The 17,967-nt window shown below is 42.7% G+C and overlaps 2 protein-coding genes across 3 annotated transcripts; one reads left to right on the top strand and one right to left on the bottom strand.

The window, feature by feature from the left end:
* The first annotated feature begins 8,751 nt into the window (after positions 1 to 8,751).
* Positions 8,752 to 14,759, top strand: LOC123134586 (embryogenesis-associated protein EMB8). 2 transcript variants are annotated; one of them, XM_044553816.1, is made up of 14 exons: positions 8,752 to 9,138; positions 9,241 to 9,330; positions 9,770 to 9,837; positions 9,918 to 10,009; positions 10,142 to 10,231; positions 10,385 to 10,507; positions 10,592 to 10,669; positions 10,934 to 11,019; positions 11,487 to 11,535; positions 11,662 to 11,718; positions 12,914 to 13,044; positions 13,128 to 13,211; positions 13,979 to 14,045; positions 14,121 to 14,759. In XM_044553816.1, exons 1-14 carry the CDS (start codon positions 8,894 to 8,896, stop codon positions 14,625 to 14,627), a joined length of 1,767 nt encoding a protein of 588 aa, XP_044409751.1. In that variant the 5' UTR covers positions 8,752 to 8,893; the 3' UTR covers positions 14,628 to 14,759. The 2 variants fall into 2 exon arrangements, with proteins under 2 accessions (XP_044409751.1, XP_044409745.1); XM_044553810.1 differs by having other exon boundaries at positions 8,753 to 9,138; positions 9,912 to 10,009.
* Positions 14,760 to 15,459: 700 nt separating this feature from the next.
* LOC123134603 (transmembrane protein 18) lies at positions 15,460 to 17,561 on the bottom strand. The gene is made up of 4 exons (XM_044553826.1): positions 17,275 to 17,561; positions 17,079 to 17,184; positions 15,920 to 16,068; positions 15,460 to 15,815 (listed from the first exon to the last, which is right to left on the bottom strand). The coding sequence occupies exons 1-4, from the start codon at positions 17,413 to 17,415 to the stop codon at positions 15,720 to 15,722; spliced, it is 492 nt and encodes a 163-aa protein (XP_044409761.1). The 5' UTR covers positions 17,416 to 17,561; the 3' UTR covers positions 15,460 to 15,719.
* Between the last annotated feature and the right edge of the window lie 406 nt (positions 17,562 to 17,967).

Raw genomic sequence — 17,967 nt, 5'->3', positions numbered from 1 at the left:
AGCCAAGTACGAAATAAGCAAAGCTACCCAACTAGATATTAACTTTAGATAAAGCAATGGGGAAAGCTTTGGCTGTAACAATAAGTCATTATCGGTCTTTATAAATGGCGCAATGGTTTGACCGATATGTTCCATAACAATTTTATTGCTAACAAGTAAATTACCCTTCTTCATTGGTCTTTCAAAATTACTTATGAGAATATTTCTTATAGATGCATCAATAATGAAGTTGCGACCAAATCTGAAAATAGGTAAATTACTTGCTATGCATACCTCTTCGAATATGTTGGGAGAGCATGATGGTGGTGCCATTTGAAGAACATCTTGCTCCGTCTTTGGATGGCTCCCCAACACCTTGTCATCATCTTTTTCTTGAATCCGTGCATCACTGCTTTGAAGATTTTTGTCGGTCGAACTTTGTTCGGCTACTTGTTCTTGTCCTTGAAGCTTGTCAATATTTACGGCACGGAACTCATAGGGCAGGAAGTAGGTTCCATTAACTTCAGAAAAATCAAGCACCGTTGTTTTCCTATGTTTGCCATGCCCTTTCTCAATAATGCTTGCCTCGTTGGATTTGATGGATTCAGAATATATACTACTTGATTCGGATTTTTCAACCAAAGCACTTTCATGTTCCGAATCATCCTTCTTTTCATTGATACTACCAATTGGCAATGCTTCTTTTATCCGAGCCAATTCTTTTTCTATTTGTTTCTGAGGGCGAGCGGCAAAATTAGCTTTAAGCTTTTTCTCAATTTCAGCCCACTCGGATATGATTGCCCCCCAATGCTTTTAGATTCTTTCGGCAATGATACACGGGTGTTGCCGAAATTTTGCAATTGTGTAGGGGATGTATAATATGATGTAGTACTAGGTGAGGGCATATGCATTGTTGTAAGACCATACTTTTGCTCGCCAATTTTATCAATTGGCAAAGATTCATCTTCTTACAAAACTCTAGCTTTTATTGCGGCATAATCTGGAAATAGCTCCTTTTCATGTTGTTCAAGGCAAAGAGTACTAATTCTCTTATTTTGGGCTAAACTCTTCAATGCAGCCACCACTACCTCATCTTCTACAATATTGGGCACAACCGCTCCTGTAAAATTTACATTCATTCGGCTATAACCAGGAAGGTGTGAAGCCGAATTGTGAGCATCTACAGTTGTGTATGGTGCCGAAGAATTACTAACATGAGGTGTAGCATATGACGGTTGAGAGTAACTGGCCAAATAGCCACTAGTAGCATGGCCAATTCTCTCATTCATCGGCATGGTTGGATTACTATATTGCACATTAGCTGCCGATGAATAAAAGGGTGAAACACTTCCTTGTATGGCATTGGAAATTCTAACTTGGGGTGTTTCAAGTTGATTAATCGAACTCATCATGTTGCTCATCGGCATATGAATTTGCTGGGTTGCCGATGCATGTGAGTTGGGATACATATGGTGCATGTTACTAATATCATCAGAAGTTGAAGTATATAAATTACTTTGAATCGGCCCTTGCACGTAGTTAGTTGCATGATTGAAAAAACTGGGGTTGGCCGATAGAGTATACTCATTGAACGACCTAGTAACACCATATGAATTATTTGCATCTACATAAAGGGATTGGGTATTCATATTACCTTCGTAGACTGCAAACCCTAGATGACAATCTCTTCGTAGCAAGAACGGGCCGGAGACCGTTCGAAGCTTCGTCCCTAGCGGAGTCGCCAAAAAGTGTGTTCGCACACGAACATGTCACCGTGTACCTCCAACGCCGAGGGTGATGCACCGCAGCTCACGTCAAAGGAGACCCACCGAAAGCGCGATACGCAAGACAATCCGGTGGGCGCTTTTGTAGACCCGAAACCCCACACGCCCGGGAGGGACCCCGTCAGGGCGCGCGGCGGCTATGGGCTGCCCTAGGTCAACCTGACCGCCCCTAGGGCCTTGAGGTTCGCCGCCCTGCAACAAGAAGGACAGACGAAGAACGAGGAAGAAGAAGAACTAGGGTTGAGGAGAAAAGATAAAAGATAAAAGTAGTAGATGTGTTTGTTCGATTGTGTGTTGTTCAATCGGCCGTCACCACTTAGGTATATAAGAGGCGGCTGGACTTCCCGTGCAAGGGAAAGGCTTGGATTCACGTCCAAAACCCTAGTCAAATTCGGATTGGTTTTGTCCGAACTTTTCAAAACTGTTTGGTTTAAACTGGCTGCACCTTGTGGGTCTTTTTTGTGATGGTAAACGATTTCGGATGGAAACATGTTCAAAAGCAATCTTGACCATTTCGACGATATGAACAACTTTCATGTTGAACGTTTTTTGATCAGAGGTCATCTTGATGATCAAATAGCTCGTGCAAAAGATCTGTTTACTCGCGCTACCAATCAGACATCGCGTCTGATGGGGCGTGCCATATTTTGCCTCGTGACAGGGCTGCACTCCGATTACTCTAACTTTTTCATATAAACTCGTATTTGGACAATTGTTATATCCAAATCGATCGTATCAACGAGACGAAGACAATCCTTGTAGATCATTTTTCCATTTGAGGTCATCTTCAGGGCTTAATCGGCCAAACTGTACTCTGAATATAAGATCTTAGTACTTTGAGCATAGTTTCGGTCTTCAAGATGAAATCGTACGGCGATGACCCAAACTTCAAAGATGTTCATATCAACAATACGGAAATCTTTCATGAAGATCACTTCTCCATTTGAGGCCATCTTAAATATGTTCTTGACCGTGCAAAAATCTGGTGTCAACAGAGACTCTTTGTTATTTGGTTGCAGGGTTGTTTGAGAGAGACCATCTTCATCCTACGCCTCCCACGGATTGATAAACCTTAGGTCATCCACTTGAGGAAAATTTGCTACTGTCCTACAAACCCGTGCACTTGCAGGCCCAACAACGTCTACAAGAAAAAGGTTGTGTAGTAGACATCAAGGTGCTGCAACACCCTCAAACCATTGAGATGCGTGAGGGGGTGCTGCACATCCGTGATGTGGAGGGACCAAGGCGTACCGTAAGCATCGAGACAAAGCTCTAGGCCCTGGAGCAACAAGTTTTCAAGTGTCAGGGGATGGTGGAGCGTGGACTCGACGCCAACCAGATGATGATCACGGAGTTTACCAACAACCATAAGCTGGACGCCAAGATCATTGGGGAGACCATCATTAAGCTTCAAGAGAAAATCGAGCACCTCCAAACACAGATCTATGACCTGCAAAATCAAAACTGTGAGTATGAATATAGATTCAAGATGTTGAGTTTGGCTGCAGATTTGAGGATCCCGGAGACTCGATCATCCTTCTATGATGGTGAGCCTATGCCTTGGAAGATGGACGACAAGCCTACATCATCAACAAATCCTACTTCACCACCTCCGAGGTCATAATCACATGAGTATGGACACTCCCCTTGGCAACTACCAAGCTTGGGGGAGGTGCCCCGGTATCGTATCACCATCACACTCCTATCTTTACCGTTTTATTTAGTTCGATCCTTTAGTAATATCTTGATCTACTAGATTAAAGTCTTGGTATGAATTAGTTTTGAGTTTCGCTTTGTGATTTCTATGTAATTGAGTCCGTGAGTTATCTATAATAAAGATTAGTGTTGAGTCAAAGGGCTTTGCTATCTTGCTATGATATTGAGAAAAATAGAAAGAATATAAAAAGAATGAAAGAGTTCATATTGATCTTGTGGATAGTAATGACTTCACATATAGAAAGTATGAGGTTTAAAAGTTGTTGAGAGTTGACAAACATAGTTTTGGTCATCGTTGCAATTAATAGGAAGTAATAAGGAAAGAGAGGTTTTCACATATAAATACACTATCTTGGACATCTTTTATAATTGTGAGCACTCATTAAAGTATAACATGCTAAAGAGTTGACGTTGGACAAGGAAGACAATGTAATTGTTTATGTTTTCTCGCATCTTAGTTAAAGTATATTGTCATGGATCATTCAAACATGTTGAGCTTGCCTTTCCCCCTCACGCTAGCCAAAAAATCCTAGCACCAAGTAGAGATACTACTTGTGCTTCCAAATATCCTTAAACCCAGTTTTGCCATGAGAGTCCACCATATCTACCTATGGATTGAGTAAGATCCTTCAAGTAAGTTGTCATCGGTGCAAGCAATAAAAATTGCTCTCTAAATATGCATGACTTATTAGTGTGGAGAAAATAAACTTTATACGAGCTTGTTATGGAAGCAATAAAAGTGATGGACTGCATAATAAAGGTCCATATACAAGTGGCAATATAAAGTGACGTTCTTTCGCACTAAGATTTTGTGTATCCAACCCTAAAAGCGCATGACAACCTCTGCTTCCCTCTGCGAAGGGCCTATATTTTACTTTATGTCTTTTACTTTATGCAAGAGTCAAGGTGATCTCCACCTTTCCCTTTTACATTTTATCCTTTGGCGAGCACCTCGTGTTGGAAAGATCCTGATATATATATATATATCCAATTGGATGTTCGTTAGCGTGGACTATTATTGTTGACATCACCTAAAGGTGAATACGTTGGGAGGCAACATTATAAGCCCCTATCTTTCTCAGTGTCCGATTTAAAACTCCATAACCATAAGTATTGCGTGAGTGTTAGCAATTGTAGAAGACTATATGATAGTTGAGTATGTGGACTTACTGAAAAGCTCTATTCTTGACTCTTTCTGATGTTATGATAAATTGCAATTGCTTCAATGACTGAGATTGTAGTTTGTTAGTTCTCAATGAAGTTTATGTTCCATATTTGACATTGTGAATAGATTCTTACTTGAGCATGAGAAATCATATGCCAAAATCTATATATGTTGCTGTTATAAGAATGATCATGATGCCCTCATGTCCGTATTTTATTTTTATCGACACCTCTATCTCTAAACATGTGGACATATTTTTCGATTTCGGCTTCCGCTTGAGGACAAGCAAGGTCTAAGCTTGGGGGAGTTGATACGTCCATTTTGCATCATGCTTTTATATCAATATTTATTGCATGATGGGCTATTATTACACGTTATGCCACAATACTTATGGCTATTCTCTCTTATTTTACAAGTCCATATTTAGCGCTAAATCCACGACAAGCATCGGTATCAATAAAAGATTTAACACAATCAAACTTAGGTGTCATACCTGACTCCTTACCATCGTCGGAACCCTAACCTTCAGAGTTGCGTTTAATTCTTTTCAATAAGTCCCATTTGAATTCAATAGTCTTCAGCATATAAGAACCAGCACAGGAAGTATCGAGCATGGTGCGATCATTGAGAGAAAGCTGAGCATAAATTTTTTGAATAATCATTTCTCTGGAGAGCTCATGATTGGGGCATGAATATAACATTGACTTAAACCTTCCCCAAGCTTGAGCGATGCTTTCTCCTTCACGAGGCTAGAAATTATATATGTAATTACGATCACGATGAACAAGATGCATATGATAGAACTTCTGGTGTCCAACTTCAATCGTTTATAATTCCAAGATCCCATATCATCACATAGGCTATACCATGTCAATGCATCTCCCTTCAAAGATAAAGGGAAGACCTTCCTTTTGACAACATCATCGGGAATACCTGCTAGCTTAAATAATCCACAAACTTCATCCACAAAGATAAGGTGTAAATCGGGATGCAATGTTCCATCTCCTGCAAGGGGATTAGCTAGCAGTTTCTCTATCATACCCGAAGGAGTCTCAAAGTAAACATTTTCAGTAGGTTCAATAGGTTGAGGAGAAACTCTTTGCTCTACTGGTCGGGGCGAAGATGCCCCAAACAAGCCCCTCAAAGGATTAGTTTCCATAGTGACAAGTAACAGAAAATTTCAGCACACTATATAAATGTTTCCTTACCAAGTTCCACTCACCAAAAGTGCTACACTCCCCGGCAATGGCGCCAGAAAAGAGTCTTGATGACCCACAAGTGTAAGGGATCTATCGTAGTGATAGGTAAGAGTGTCGAACCCAACGAGGAGCAGAAGGAAATGATAAGCGGTTTTCAGTAAGGTTTTCTCTGCAAGCACTGAAATTGTAGGTAACAGATAGTTTTGTGATAAGATAAATTGTAACGAGTAACAAGCAATGAAAGTAAATAAGGTGCAACAAGGTGACCCAATTCTTTTTGTAGCAAAGGACAAGCCTGGACAATTTCTTATAATGAGAAAAGCGCTCCCGAGGACACATGGGAATTATCGTCAAGCTAGTTTCATCACGCTCATATGATTCGCGTTCGGTACTTTGATAATTTGATATGTGGGTGGACCGGTGCTTGGGTTCTGCACTTACTTGGACAAGCATCCCACTTATGATTAACCACTATTGCAAGCATCCGCAACTACAAAAGAAGTATTAAGGTAAACCTAACCACATCATTAAACATATTGATCCAAATCAGCCCCTTACGAAGCAACGCATAAACTAGGGTTTAAGCTTCTGTCACTCTAGCAACCCATCATCTACTTATCACTTCCCAATGCCTTCCTCTAGGCCCAAATAATGGTGAAGTGTCATGTAGTCGACGTTCACATAACACCACTAGAGGAGAGACAACATACATCTCATCAAAATATTGAATGAATACAAAATTCACATGACTACTAATAGCAAGACTTCACCCATGTCTTCAGGAACAAATGTAACTACTCACAAAGCATATTCATGTTCATAATAGAGGAGTAATAATATGCATTAAAGATCTGAACATGTGATCTTCTACCAAGTAAACCAATAAGCATCAACTACAAGGAGTAATCAACACTACTAGCAACCCACAAGTACCAATTTGTGGTTTTGGATACAAGATTGGATACAAGAGATGAACTAGGGTTTGAGAGGAGATGGTGCTGGTGAAGATGTTGATGGAGATTGACCCTCTCCCAATGGGAGGATCATTGGTGATGATGATGGTGATGATTTCCCCTTTCCGGAGGGAAGTGTCCCCGGCAGCACAGCTCTGCCGGAGCTCTAGATTGGTTCCGCCAAGGTTCCGCCTCGTGGCGACGGAGTTTCATCCCGTAAGCTTGCCCATGATTTTTTCCAGGGTAAAAACCTTCATATAGCAGAAGATGGACACCGGAGGGCCACCAGGGGGCCCAGGAGACAGGGGTGCGCCCCCACCCTCCTGGCCAGGGTGTGGGCCCTCTGAGATGTTTCTTCCGCTCAATAATTCTTATTAATTTCAAAAATAAGTTTCGTGGAGTTTCAGGTCTTTTGGAGCAGTGCAGAATAGGTTTCCAATATTTGCTCCTTTTCCAGCCAGAATTCCAGCTGCCGGCATTCCCCCTCTTCATGGTAAACCTTATAAAATAAGATAGAATAGCCATAAGTATTGATATATAATGTGTAATAACAACACATAATGCAATAAATATTGATATAAAAGCATGATGCAAAATGGACGTATCAGTATCCTTCTTGTAGGCGCCGTCCAGGTTGCCTCCTTCCTCTCTTCCTTCCACCCAGCTCGTATGCCGGGCGAAAGCCCAAATCCTTGCCGGATCGAGCGACAGTGGCGCTCCCGGCGTCGTCACCTTCTTGGGGGTGTCGTTCGTGGTGAGCTTGGGGTGGATGTGATGCTTTGGTTGCTTGGCGGCGGATTGGTCTTCAGGAGCCCTGCCGGTCTCGGCGCAGCGGTGCTTCATCCTACTCATTGATGACGGTGTATCTCGGCGGCGTGGCGCAGTGGAAATTCGGCATCTGATGTGTGGCCATGGACTCGCGCAGGAGGACGAAGCTGTCTGGTGCCGTGGTGACGTCGATGGCTGAGTGGCTAGACAAGGTAGAAGCCCCAATTTGATCTGAAGACGGACCTGTGGAAGATGGCGGCGACGACACACGAGTGCGTCTGACCGGATTGTGCCCCAGACCGGGTATGTGGCTCGGCTGGGGCTTCCGGATGTGTTTCGGCTTTCGGCTTTTGATGTTAGGCTTAGGTGAGTGGTTTGGGTAGTGGCCCAGCTAGCACCCCTTCATCATTTTGGATAGGAGTAGCGGCATATGTTGCCAAAATGATGGATTTAGGCACATTATTGTAATACTTTGTAAGGTCCTTGAGAATAATCAATAAAGTGGCCGTATGCATCTCCCAGATGCAGAGGCCGGGGGTCATCCTTTTTTTCTTAAAAAAAAGATAATGGCAGCAAGTGATTCTGGAACTTTCTTGTTATCAACAATATCAATAGGCCAGGAGTCTGGATGAAGAATGGGAATTCTGACCGGAAAGAAAGCTCCAGTTCAGACAAAAAAACCTTGGCCCATGTACAAGAGAACAGTGCATGTGTTATTTTTTGGTATCTTCTCAATATAACGCTTCTACAGAACCGAACGATATGGCACAAATTTGTGAATAACCTTCCACCAGAAATTACGAACTTTAGGTGGCACTGAAATTTCCCATAACTTCTGCCAATAACTAATAGGAGCGGTTATGAAGGTGGATGCACTCTCATTTTATCTCTTCAACTGCAGTAGAGCTTTGTATCATTGTATTCGGACCGAACAGAGAAATTTCTCAATTTATCATGCTTCCAGGCCCAGATGTCCTCCGGCATATGCCCCACACGAACTCTAAATATCGCTTCTGTATCCACCCTCTAATTCCCAGATCAGGCACGAGGAAAGCACGAAATGAGCACACAACGGCACAAGTCCAAAGTCTCGCATCAGATGCGCTCCCGCCCGTCGCCCCCCGCGCACCGCTCGTCCTCTCCGTCAGTCCAAACCGACGAAACAGCTCACGTCTCTTCCTCCACGAACGGCATCATTCTCCCGTAACGTCTCGAGAAAAACACACATGCTACACCACCATAGGGAAAAATAAAATCCAGCATCACTGGCACGCGTGCGTGCCCCCTCCCCGCCATCGACATCGAACGCGCCAGCAGAATCCCGGCCCGATGGCGACCGCGGGCGAGAACTCGGCCGCCGAGCTGCTGCTCCGCGCGGCGGCGCTGGTGCCGCTCGACCGCTACGCGCTCGCCGCCCTCGTCCTCGCCGCCGCCTTCCTCTACCGCTTCCTCGAGCTCCACGTCCTCGGCGACCTGCTCCGCGGCCTCCGCGGCGGCCGCGTCGCCCTCACCTTCCACCCGGACTCCCAGGTCTACCACCGCGTCGCCTCCAAGTGCCGCTCCCTCCACGGCAGGTGGGACTAGAGTACTTTCGGGCCTGTGGATCGTCAATTCGTCTCTGCTCGAAGAAATTTGATCTGATGCCCTCCAAAATATTGCGATATTTGCCCGCGTAGGTACCTGGCGACGCCGTGGCTGGCGAGCCCTCATCTGCAGACGCTGTTCCTGGGCATCTGGGGAAGGCCGCCTTCGGTCACGTATAGAAGGTAGGCTAAGTAAATCCTTGTTGTATGTGCCGCATTAACAGTTGATTGCGCTACTTGTCCAGTCAAAGGTGTACTACTTGTTCATGGTGTCCCTCCACTTATGTTCGTAGATTGCGATTGTACATTGGGTGGGTGATTCTGATGCAACTGTTATGTTGTACAATTTTGGTCATCCAACAATGCTGTTTATATTACTCCGCCCTACATTTTCCAGAGGAAAAATAGAGATGATCGAAATAATAATTAATTACGAATCTGCAGGCTTCTAGAAAATGTTTAGGCGTTCACCTGTCTCAGTTTGAGTAATTTTACAGCATACTCCTGTCGAACGCTACCTTCCATAGGCCAGATACCCACGTGTGTTTGAACCTCACAAGATGAAGTTAGAGTTAGGCTCACAATTCTAGTTAGTACATTGATTAAACTCGTTGTATTGCAGGCAGCTGTACACAGTTCGTGATGGTGGAACCATTGCTTTGGATTGGCTACTAGCCTCTGACTGGGAAGGTTCTGAGAATTTTAGATAGTTCGAGATTGCTCGGCAAGCAAGGGGGTGCCTGACCATTTGTGGTATGTTGCAGCTGCAGATGGTAGTTCTTGTGATGGAACTATTTCTAGTGATGATTCAACACCCATTGTTGTTGTGGTGCCTGGATTAACTAGTGATTCTACTGCCGCTGTAAGTTCTGATAGTTGCTTTACCAAACTGATTGGTTCAAATAATAACTGAAGTTGATATTATGACCCAGACCCACACATGGTGTTGGGCTACCTTTATTAGTTGATTTTAACAAGATGTTTTGATGTCTAGTATGTGAAACACTTGGTCTTTTCTATGGCGAGCAATGGATGGAATGTTGTTGTAGGCAATCACAGGGGTCTGGGCGGCATCTCCATAACAGTAAGTTCTCTCACGCAATATGATAAATCAATTATGCACTTGTTACACCTTGAATATACGACCTGACACCTAAAAGGACTTCATTGACATCAGAGGCTGGATATGTTCAGCTTGCAATTTTTACACAACTCTTGGTTTTTTTTTCTCTGGCAGTCCGATTGCTTTTACAATGGCGGATGGACAGAAGATATTCGTGAAGTTGTTAATTACCTTCATCAAAAGTACCCAGAGGCTCCACTATTCACTGTTGGGACAAGCTTAGGCGCCAATATTCTGGTAGACCTTGTTATATATTCTTTTACATCAATTAATATTCTAAAACCTAGTTTAATTCCATACTTGTTTACATTGCACATTCAGGTCAAGTATCTGGGAGAAGAGGGTGAAAGTATTCCTATAGCTGGTGCTGCATCTATTTGTTCACCCTGGGATCTTCTGGTTAGTGAGCCACAGTTAGCCTATTGTGCAGATCTTTTACACATTTGTGGATTATTGTTCTTCTTATGCAGGAATACTTTTATCTGAATCTCTACACTGCACGGTGTTCAAATAACATCGGCTCTCTATTTCTTCTATTTCTTTTTGTTTGCACACTAAAGGCTAAACAACAAATGATACTCGCGTAGTGCTTTGGCTTACTAACACTACCCTTAGACTTCAGTTTGCTTTTTGTCATATTAATTTGGTATACCACATTTGCAGGTGACTAGCAGATTTATTTCTCGCAAGCTAGTGCAGCGTTGTTACGATAAAGCTCTTGCAATTGGTCTCAAAGGATATGCAAAACTGTATGTATTTCCTCTTGAGACATTTAAACATTCCCATACTTTGGTGGTAATCGAGATTATTGATTACAGAAGAAATCATTTCATATTTATATTATTTTCCATGATGATTTACCTATATAATATGGATCTCTACTATTTAGGACAATGTTCTTTGCAACAGCTAATTAGATTGTTCTTTGATACAATTTTGAACTTCTCAAATGAGACAAACAGTGTATCCTTTGTTTGAGTTACAAGCCAACAAACATTAATGGTGATGGATAACCGTTGGTCGCAGTAGCAAACAGTCCAAGATATAGGCTTTATCAGTTACGTTTTGTGATCCTAGTTGAAACTTACTTTTTTCGTTTGCAAATCATTGGAGACATTATCGTGAAAATGACCATGGGATCCCTTAGCCTCTGCACAGATCAGTCGGGTCCAGACTGTTATGAACATCTCTTGGCCTTTTCTTTATTTTTTTGCAGACATCAACCAGTCTTGGCACGACTTGCAAACTGGGAAGCTATTACGTCGGTATGCAATGTGCTAACCTGCTGGTCTAATATTTTTCATAGTTACATGGTCAATAGCAGTTATCATAGTAATATGGTGGTCACAGAAAAGGGCCGTGATTATCCTTTCCTTTTCCCTCCTTATCAGTCACGCTCTACCAGGGAATTTGACCATCATGCAACTTGTGTTGTTGCAAAGTACGAGGTATTATTTCTAATGCTAGCAATAATATTACTTCGTCTAAAATAATAAGTTGCATCAAGTTTTATTGTTCCTCTCATTACTACTTGATTAAATACGTTAATGATTGTTCTCTGTATAATGAGGGTTAGAGTTGAATGATGCAAAATCACATTTGTTTTGTTCAAGAAGAAAAAATTGTGGATCGCTTCCTTAAAATTTGAACTAGGAGGGAATGCGAACCTGAATTATAGTTTCTCATAAACTAGTGTGTCAAATCATTTTTTTGGAGATAAGTAACCAAATATTCGTAAAAGAAGTTGGGTAGTCGTTAACTAGTTGGAAGTACCTAATTTGCACTGGACCAATTTTTCAACTTCCTTGCGCTGTCCCACAAGAACCATGCTAGAATTCTAGCCATTTCCACCAAGCAGAACTTCTATAACCTTGAAAAATTTAAAAATTAAAATAAATCTGAGGTGCCAGTAATATCACAATACATAATCACGGATCAGTTGAGATTGACCCAGGGAACTCCTACTTTGCAACTTAAAATAGCAAACCATTGGGTTAGTTTTAGTGGGCAATCAAATGGCAAAATACAGGGGGCATAAAATGGGGTTTATCCAGTTATCCCATATTTGAGCAGTTGAGACTTGAGATTCTTTCTTGATCACATTCACAGCAGACTTTGATTCTATTGAGGGTGGACTGGTTATGACATTGTGGCCTCACCAGTTGAATGGACTGAATCTGCATTTGACAAGCACAGCTTGAAATGCATGCTGCTGGTAGTTGTAGTAATAGTTGGGGTCCAGGTTTCACGCTTTAGATGGACCCTTGGACTTCACAGATTTTTCATTGGGAAAGAAGAATAAAATGGATACTATTAGCTGTGGCATTTATTGCAAGGCAGCATAATAATGGATATGTGACGGCCATTATTAGGAATATCAGGCAGTCCTGCCTTACTCGAATGTGTACTGTAGCTGATTTACAATCTAGATTCAAATTAATTCAAACATGAACCAAATAGGTGAGTTTGTATGGATAAAATGCTTGAGCCAACCAACTTATTAATGCAAATCGAGAATAATGCTGTGAATCTTTTGAAGTCAAGTTTTGTTCTTGGGAATTGATGTTTGTTCCTCCTGCGGTTGTAATAGCTTAAGTATCGGATAAGTAATAAAACTGACGCACCGACTAATCATTTTTCCAGACAGTGGACACATTCTACCGCAAGTGCAGCTGTGCAAACTATATTGGTAATGTGTCTGTTCCGTTGCTTTGTATCAGTGCTTTAGATGACCCCCTTTGCACAAGGGAGGCCATTCCCTGGGATGAATGCAGGCAAGTAACTAGTCTTACACAAGCTCACTATCTTGAACATTTCTAGTTCTGTGTATTGATGAAGTCCGCATTTTATGATTAAGGGCAAATAAGAATATTGTTTTGGCAACTACACCTAATGGTGGCCATCTTGGTTTTTTTCAAGGCCTAACTGCTGGAAGACTATGGTAAGTTTCATTCACAAAACCTCCTTGGAGTGCAGCAATTTGGCTCGTGGGCTCCATAGAGCCTGGTATTTTGGAAAATGCAAAAAAATAGTGTGGAGTTTGAAAAATATCCAAAAGAAAATAGTGGATACATATGGATGTGTTCTACATAACTGTAAAGTTTTACTTCAAAATCTGTCAATTTGTAGGCTACACACAAAAAACATTCATGGCTCCAAAAAAAGAAAAGTTAACTGTGATCCACATATTTTTCCTTTTTGCATACACCAGAGCTGAAAAGATATATTGATGGAAATCCATACGTACATACTACTAGACATCTATATGTACATGTATAATTATTTTCAGATTTTTTGAGGAGTTTGTAACTGTTTACTTTTCTTCTAAAAAGAGGTCAGCGTTGACCGTCTCCATTTCCGCTTTTGCACCTTGTTGTTTCTTCTTTCACCTAAGAAATTTGTTTAAGGACCCCCCCCCCCCCCCCACCTACACACCCACACAAGGGAATGAGGGATGGTGTTTAAGATGTCTATGCATTTAATTTACCAAAAATGTCAGGCAATGCATAAGTATACTCTACAAAATTGTTCCCCCTCCGCCCCAAAAAAAGTGTATGACAAAGAACAGGGGCAGGGACGAAGTTGCATCGTTTTAACTGCTCCTTTTCAATTTCCTATCCTTTCAGGCCTTCCATTTTTTAACTTCCGATGCTGCCTTTGAGATTCTATGTGGTGGTATCTGATAATGTCTTTCTCTGTGCTTTATAGGTGGGTGGAACCTGTCTCCGAGTTTTTCTCTGCTCTACATGATAGTCCTTGCATGCATCGACAGAAGGTGGTGATTATCAAATTTAATAGATCACAAATCATCTTTGATAACATGATATAGCTCAATAATATTTGCATGCAGACTCAAGAGCATGGATTGCAATCTCCGCTGGAATCATCCATCGATAAGGGACCGTATGTTAATCTCATGGAAGATGGAATGGTAGCTGCAGTGACAAACGAGGATACCAACACTCACGAATCCTTGGATAAGCATAATCAGGCTGTCAGTGAAATGGAAGGCAGTGATGTTAATGTACAACAGAATGGGATCACCAGTGTGTTACAGGATGAGAGTCACAGTGCGGTGAAGAACACAAGCGGCACAGAGGATAATGTACCGTCTGCCCAAGGCCCTGTAGGGTCACAAGAGCAGAGAGAAGAGCTCTCCACAGATAAAATCCGAGATGCCATCGCCCCCGTTAAGAAATCCATTAACCAGCTCATTCGATCCCAGGGGAGGTCGGTCTGGTGGCTGGCGTACATTGCTGTGGTAACATCTTGGCCCTTGCTCGGTGCCATAGGTTTTTTCTTGTATAGGAAGAAGTTCAGGAATTCTTCGCCAGCCAAGCGGTTGTTAAGAGGCTAAAGAAATTGTGATATTTCTGCCTACACAAATTTGTTTCGCTTGTAATATGTAAAATTCTGGCAATAACCACTGATGCACATATTTGTCCATCAGTGCTAAAAGGAAATAATAAAAGGTCAAGTTGACATGCTACTTCTCCAAGTTTCTGTTTTAGGAATTACACCCTCTGTTCCTAAATATAAGACGTTCTGGCAGTTTTAAGGCCTCCTTTGGTTCATAGGGTAGGAAAATCATAGGAATAGGGAAGTCATAGAAAATGAGATGACATGCATCTCAAATCCTATGAATAGGAATAGAAAAAGAGATGCTCTTTGGTTCACATCATAGGATTTTTTTCATCGAGTCTAGGCTAATTTTTATTTTCCAATGAAATGTGAAGGATAGGAAGAATTCGTTCATATGAATATGATTCTATTCCTACAAACCAAACGGCTGTAAAGGAATTCTTACAGAAATCCCATCCTATAGAATTCCTGCATAATTCCTCCAAACCAAAGGAGGCATAAACATTTAGGAACAGAAGTAGTAGGAAAGACCTCCACGTATTTTGCTTGTTCTGGTGTTTTTTTTCTTCCTATTCCGAGCTTCTTATATTATACTCTACTTATATATCTATACGATATTTATAACTCATCTCGCTACAGAAAATAACCTTTGCACAAAAAAGGGGGGGAAATGTATCGATGTGTGGTTTCACAGATGTATCATACTCCCTCTGTCCGAAAATACTTGTCATCAAAATGAATAAAAGGAGATGTACCTAGATGTATATTAATTCTAGATCCATCCATTTTTATCCATTTTGATGACAAGTATTTTCGGACGGAGGGAGTACCAAATATCGAACAAACTTACATCGTCAGGTTAGCTACAAATAAAGGATGGAGCCAGATACAACATCTATCTAGTCTTCTGCATACCTAACCATTACCGAAGTTGATGACCCCAGAGAATAATAGAAATACACTACTAAGAAAGAGCAGCTGAAGATTACATGCTATGCTGATAGCAGATGAAGGATTTACAGTACTTGGTAACTGCGCATCCCTCTGAGATCCAAGCACTGACTAAGATCAACAACAGGATATTAAATCACTCCTCTTTGTCATGAGCAAGACGAACCCGATGCCTTAGTTCTGCTCTCTTCCATTTCACCATTAACTGACATAGTGTAATAAGAGAGCTAACCTGGAACCATCAAAAAGATTTGGATTGTAAACAAAGCTGAATCGCAAAGCAGACTCTAATAGACGAAAAGGTTTACTTCGGAACATATAAGATCTTTTACTAACCACGGTGACGATAGATATGAAGACAAGGGGGCCAGACCAAACAACGGAGATGAAAACTCCAGCACGGTCAAAGTAATTCCGGCTGGCGAAGACCTTCCAGTGCTCTGCTAGGTAGATGTTTATCTTTTCAGCTAGATACACCCCTGAATCTGCAAACAGGAAACCGTGGAACCAATTAGAATGTCTGTAGATCGAAAGGCCAGGTGCCTGCCCTGGAGATCTTGTTGCAACCTGCTGTATTGGCTTCATTTGGTCCTTCTCAAAACACTAGAAATTACTTGTGTTGCAAATTATGGCTTAAAGTTGTACTTACTTACTTACGAAGCCTTTTATCCCAAACAAGTTGGGGTAGGCTAGATATGAAACCCTTTCACGAGGACTTCCCAGGAGGTCACCCATCCTGGTACTACTCTCGCCCAAATGGGTTTCATACCCAAAAGAATGGCTAGTTTTTATGTTGTCTCGCCCAAATGGCTTAAAGCTGTACAAAATAAGAAATTTAAAGCAAATTTGAGGAGCACACGCTAACAACTACAATTCCACATATTTTTTCCCAAGTAATTAAAACTGTTAGTTTATAGCATGCTTTCTCTGCATCATACTATAAGCTGTTCTAGCCTTGCACTTTTCTGTAGCAAGCTAAATTTCTCACATCGTTCCCATTCAACGCCCTTAAAATTCATTGCGATATTCTGAATGTTTAATCTTTGTGCCAAGGCATCGAATATTAGACAAGGCAATGTCGCAATTTTGTCAAACCTTAACTCTTCTGGCAAGAACTAGAATGGCAATACAATACGACATCTATGGTAGCACGAAGCTGGCATTCAGTTATGTGCCAAAGGTAGCGAGACACACCTAGAGCAGTGATATTGCTAACTGCAATCAGCCAATCAGTGGATCATGCCCTAATTGAAAACCTCCACATACTCACCTTTATCTTCAGGTTTCAATCTTATACTAAGAATTGAGTTATACAAAACGGATTGCACAAATAGCTGGACTACATATTACTCTGCTGTTGATGTATGAAACATAACTAAAACTAAAATTGGACAAAAGCTGCCGTGGTTAGTAGTTGGAACTCATAAAGATAAAATCATAGCTCCACTCCCGGCAAAAATTACTGGTCTGTCCCGTCCCAGAGATGAGAACTCACAAGCAAGAAACAAGAAGAAGAACTGCAGGTTGGCATTCCTCCTCAGCCCGACGGCCGTCAGCAGCAGGCCCGCGTGGAACGCCATCAAGCACATCAGCCATGGCTCCTGGACACGCGGCGACCGCGAGCCGTTAGTTAGTTCCAAAGGAAAAATACAGGGGGAACAGACAGGGAGGGGGGATTTTTCGCGGGGTACCGTCCAGTCGACGGCGCGGACGAAGGCGAGCAGGCTGTCGGCGGCGGGGCCGATCCCGCTGCGGAGCTCGGAGGAGAGCGCCTGGACGAGGCCCGACACCTGGTCCAGGTGCGCCGTGAATGCCGCCTGCACCTCCTCCATTGGATCGCGCGCGGCGGCGGAGCGCTGGCTGCCGCAGAGGGAGGCGAGTCGCGTCTTCCTTCTGCCGTTTTCCCCGTTGCGCGGTGTACAGCTTTGATGCTTTCCCAAGCATGCCCTCGTCAGATCTACTGTACTGGTAAGATGTCAAAAAAGAAGTACTCCCTCAACCATTCCATAATATAATGTGCACATGCTTTTCGAGATTCAATTTTGACTATAAGAGCAACTTCAACCGGTCGACCTATTTCGTCCACCGCCGTCCGTTTGGGTCGGCGCGGACACAAAAGGCGACCCAACGCGCCGACCCAAACGGACCCGCGTTCGCTTTTCGTCCGCGGGCGACCCATTCCCGGCTCATTTTTGAGCCGGATTTGCGTCGGCGCGGACATGCGACGGACGCGCGCACGCTCGCCTTCTCCTTTCCCGTGCCCGCTGGTCGGTGGCACACTGGCCTCCCCCATCCAACAGCAACCCTCGCCCGCCTCCTTCGTCACCGACGCCACCGTTCATTTTTGCCGGCGACTCTGCCAGCTGCCGCCGCCTCTACATCCG

Source organism: Triticum aestivum, chromosome 1B (genome assembly GCF_018294505.1).
Source record: "Triticum aestivum cultivar Chinese Spring chromosome 1B, IWGSC CS RefSeq v2.1, whole genome shotgun sequence".
NCBI lineage: Eukaryota > Viridiplantae > Streptophyta > Magnoliopsida > Poales > Poaceae > Triticum > Triticum aestivum.
The sequence above is the reverse complement of the archived record's forward strand: the minus strand, read 5'-3'. Positions and strand labels throughout refer to the sequence as shown.

Bases quoted from the DNA above. Each gene is read 5' to 3' on its own strand.
- LOC123134586 (XM_044553810.1), top strand. From the start codon at position 8,894: ATGGCGACCGCGGGCGAGAACTCGGCCGCCGAGCTGCTGCTCCGCGCG. The intron at 10,010-10,141 runs GTAAGTTCTGAT...TTTGATGTCTAG, and splicing joins CTAGTGATTCTACTGCCGCT to TATGTGAAACACTTGGTCTT. The intron at 11,536-11,661 runs GTATGCAATGTG...CCTCCTTATCAG, and splicing joins ACTGGGAAGCTATTACGTCG to TCACGCTCTACCAGGGAATT.
- LOC123134603 (XM_044553826.1), bottom strand. From the start codon at position 17,415: ATGGAGGAGGTGCAGGCGGCATTCACGGCGCACCTGGACCAGGTGTCG. The intron at 17,185-17,274 runs GTACCCCGCGAA...CCGCGTGTCCAG, and splicing joins TCCGCGCCGTCGACTGGACG to GAGCCATGGCTGATGTGCTT. The intron at 16,069-17,078 runs GTGAGTTCTCAT...TCCTGTTTGCAG, and splicing joins CTTCTTCTTGTTTCTTGCTT to ATTCAGGGGTGTATCTAGCT.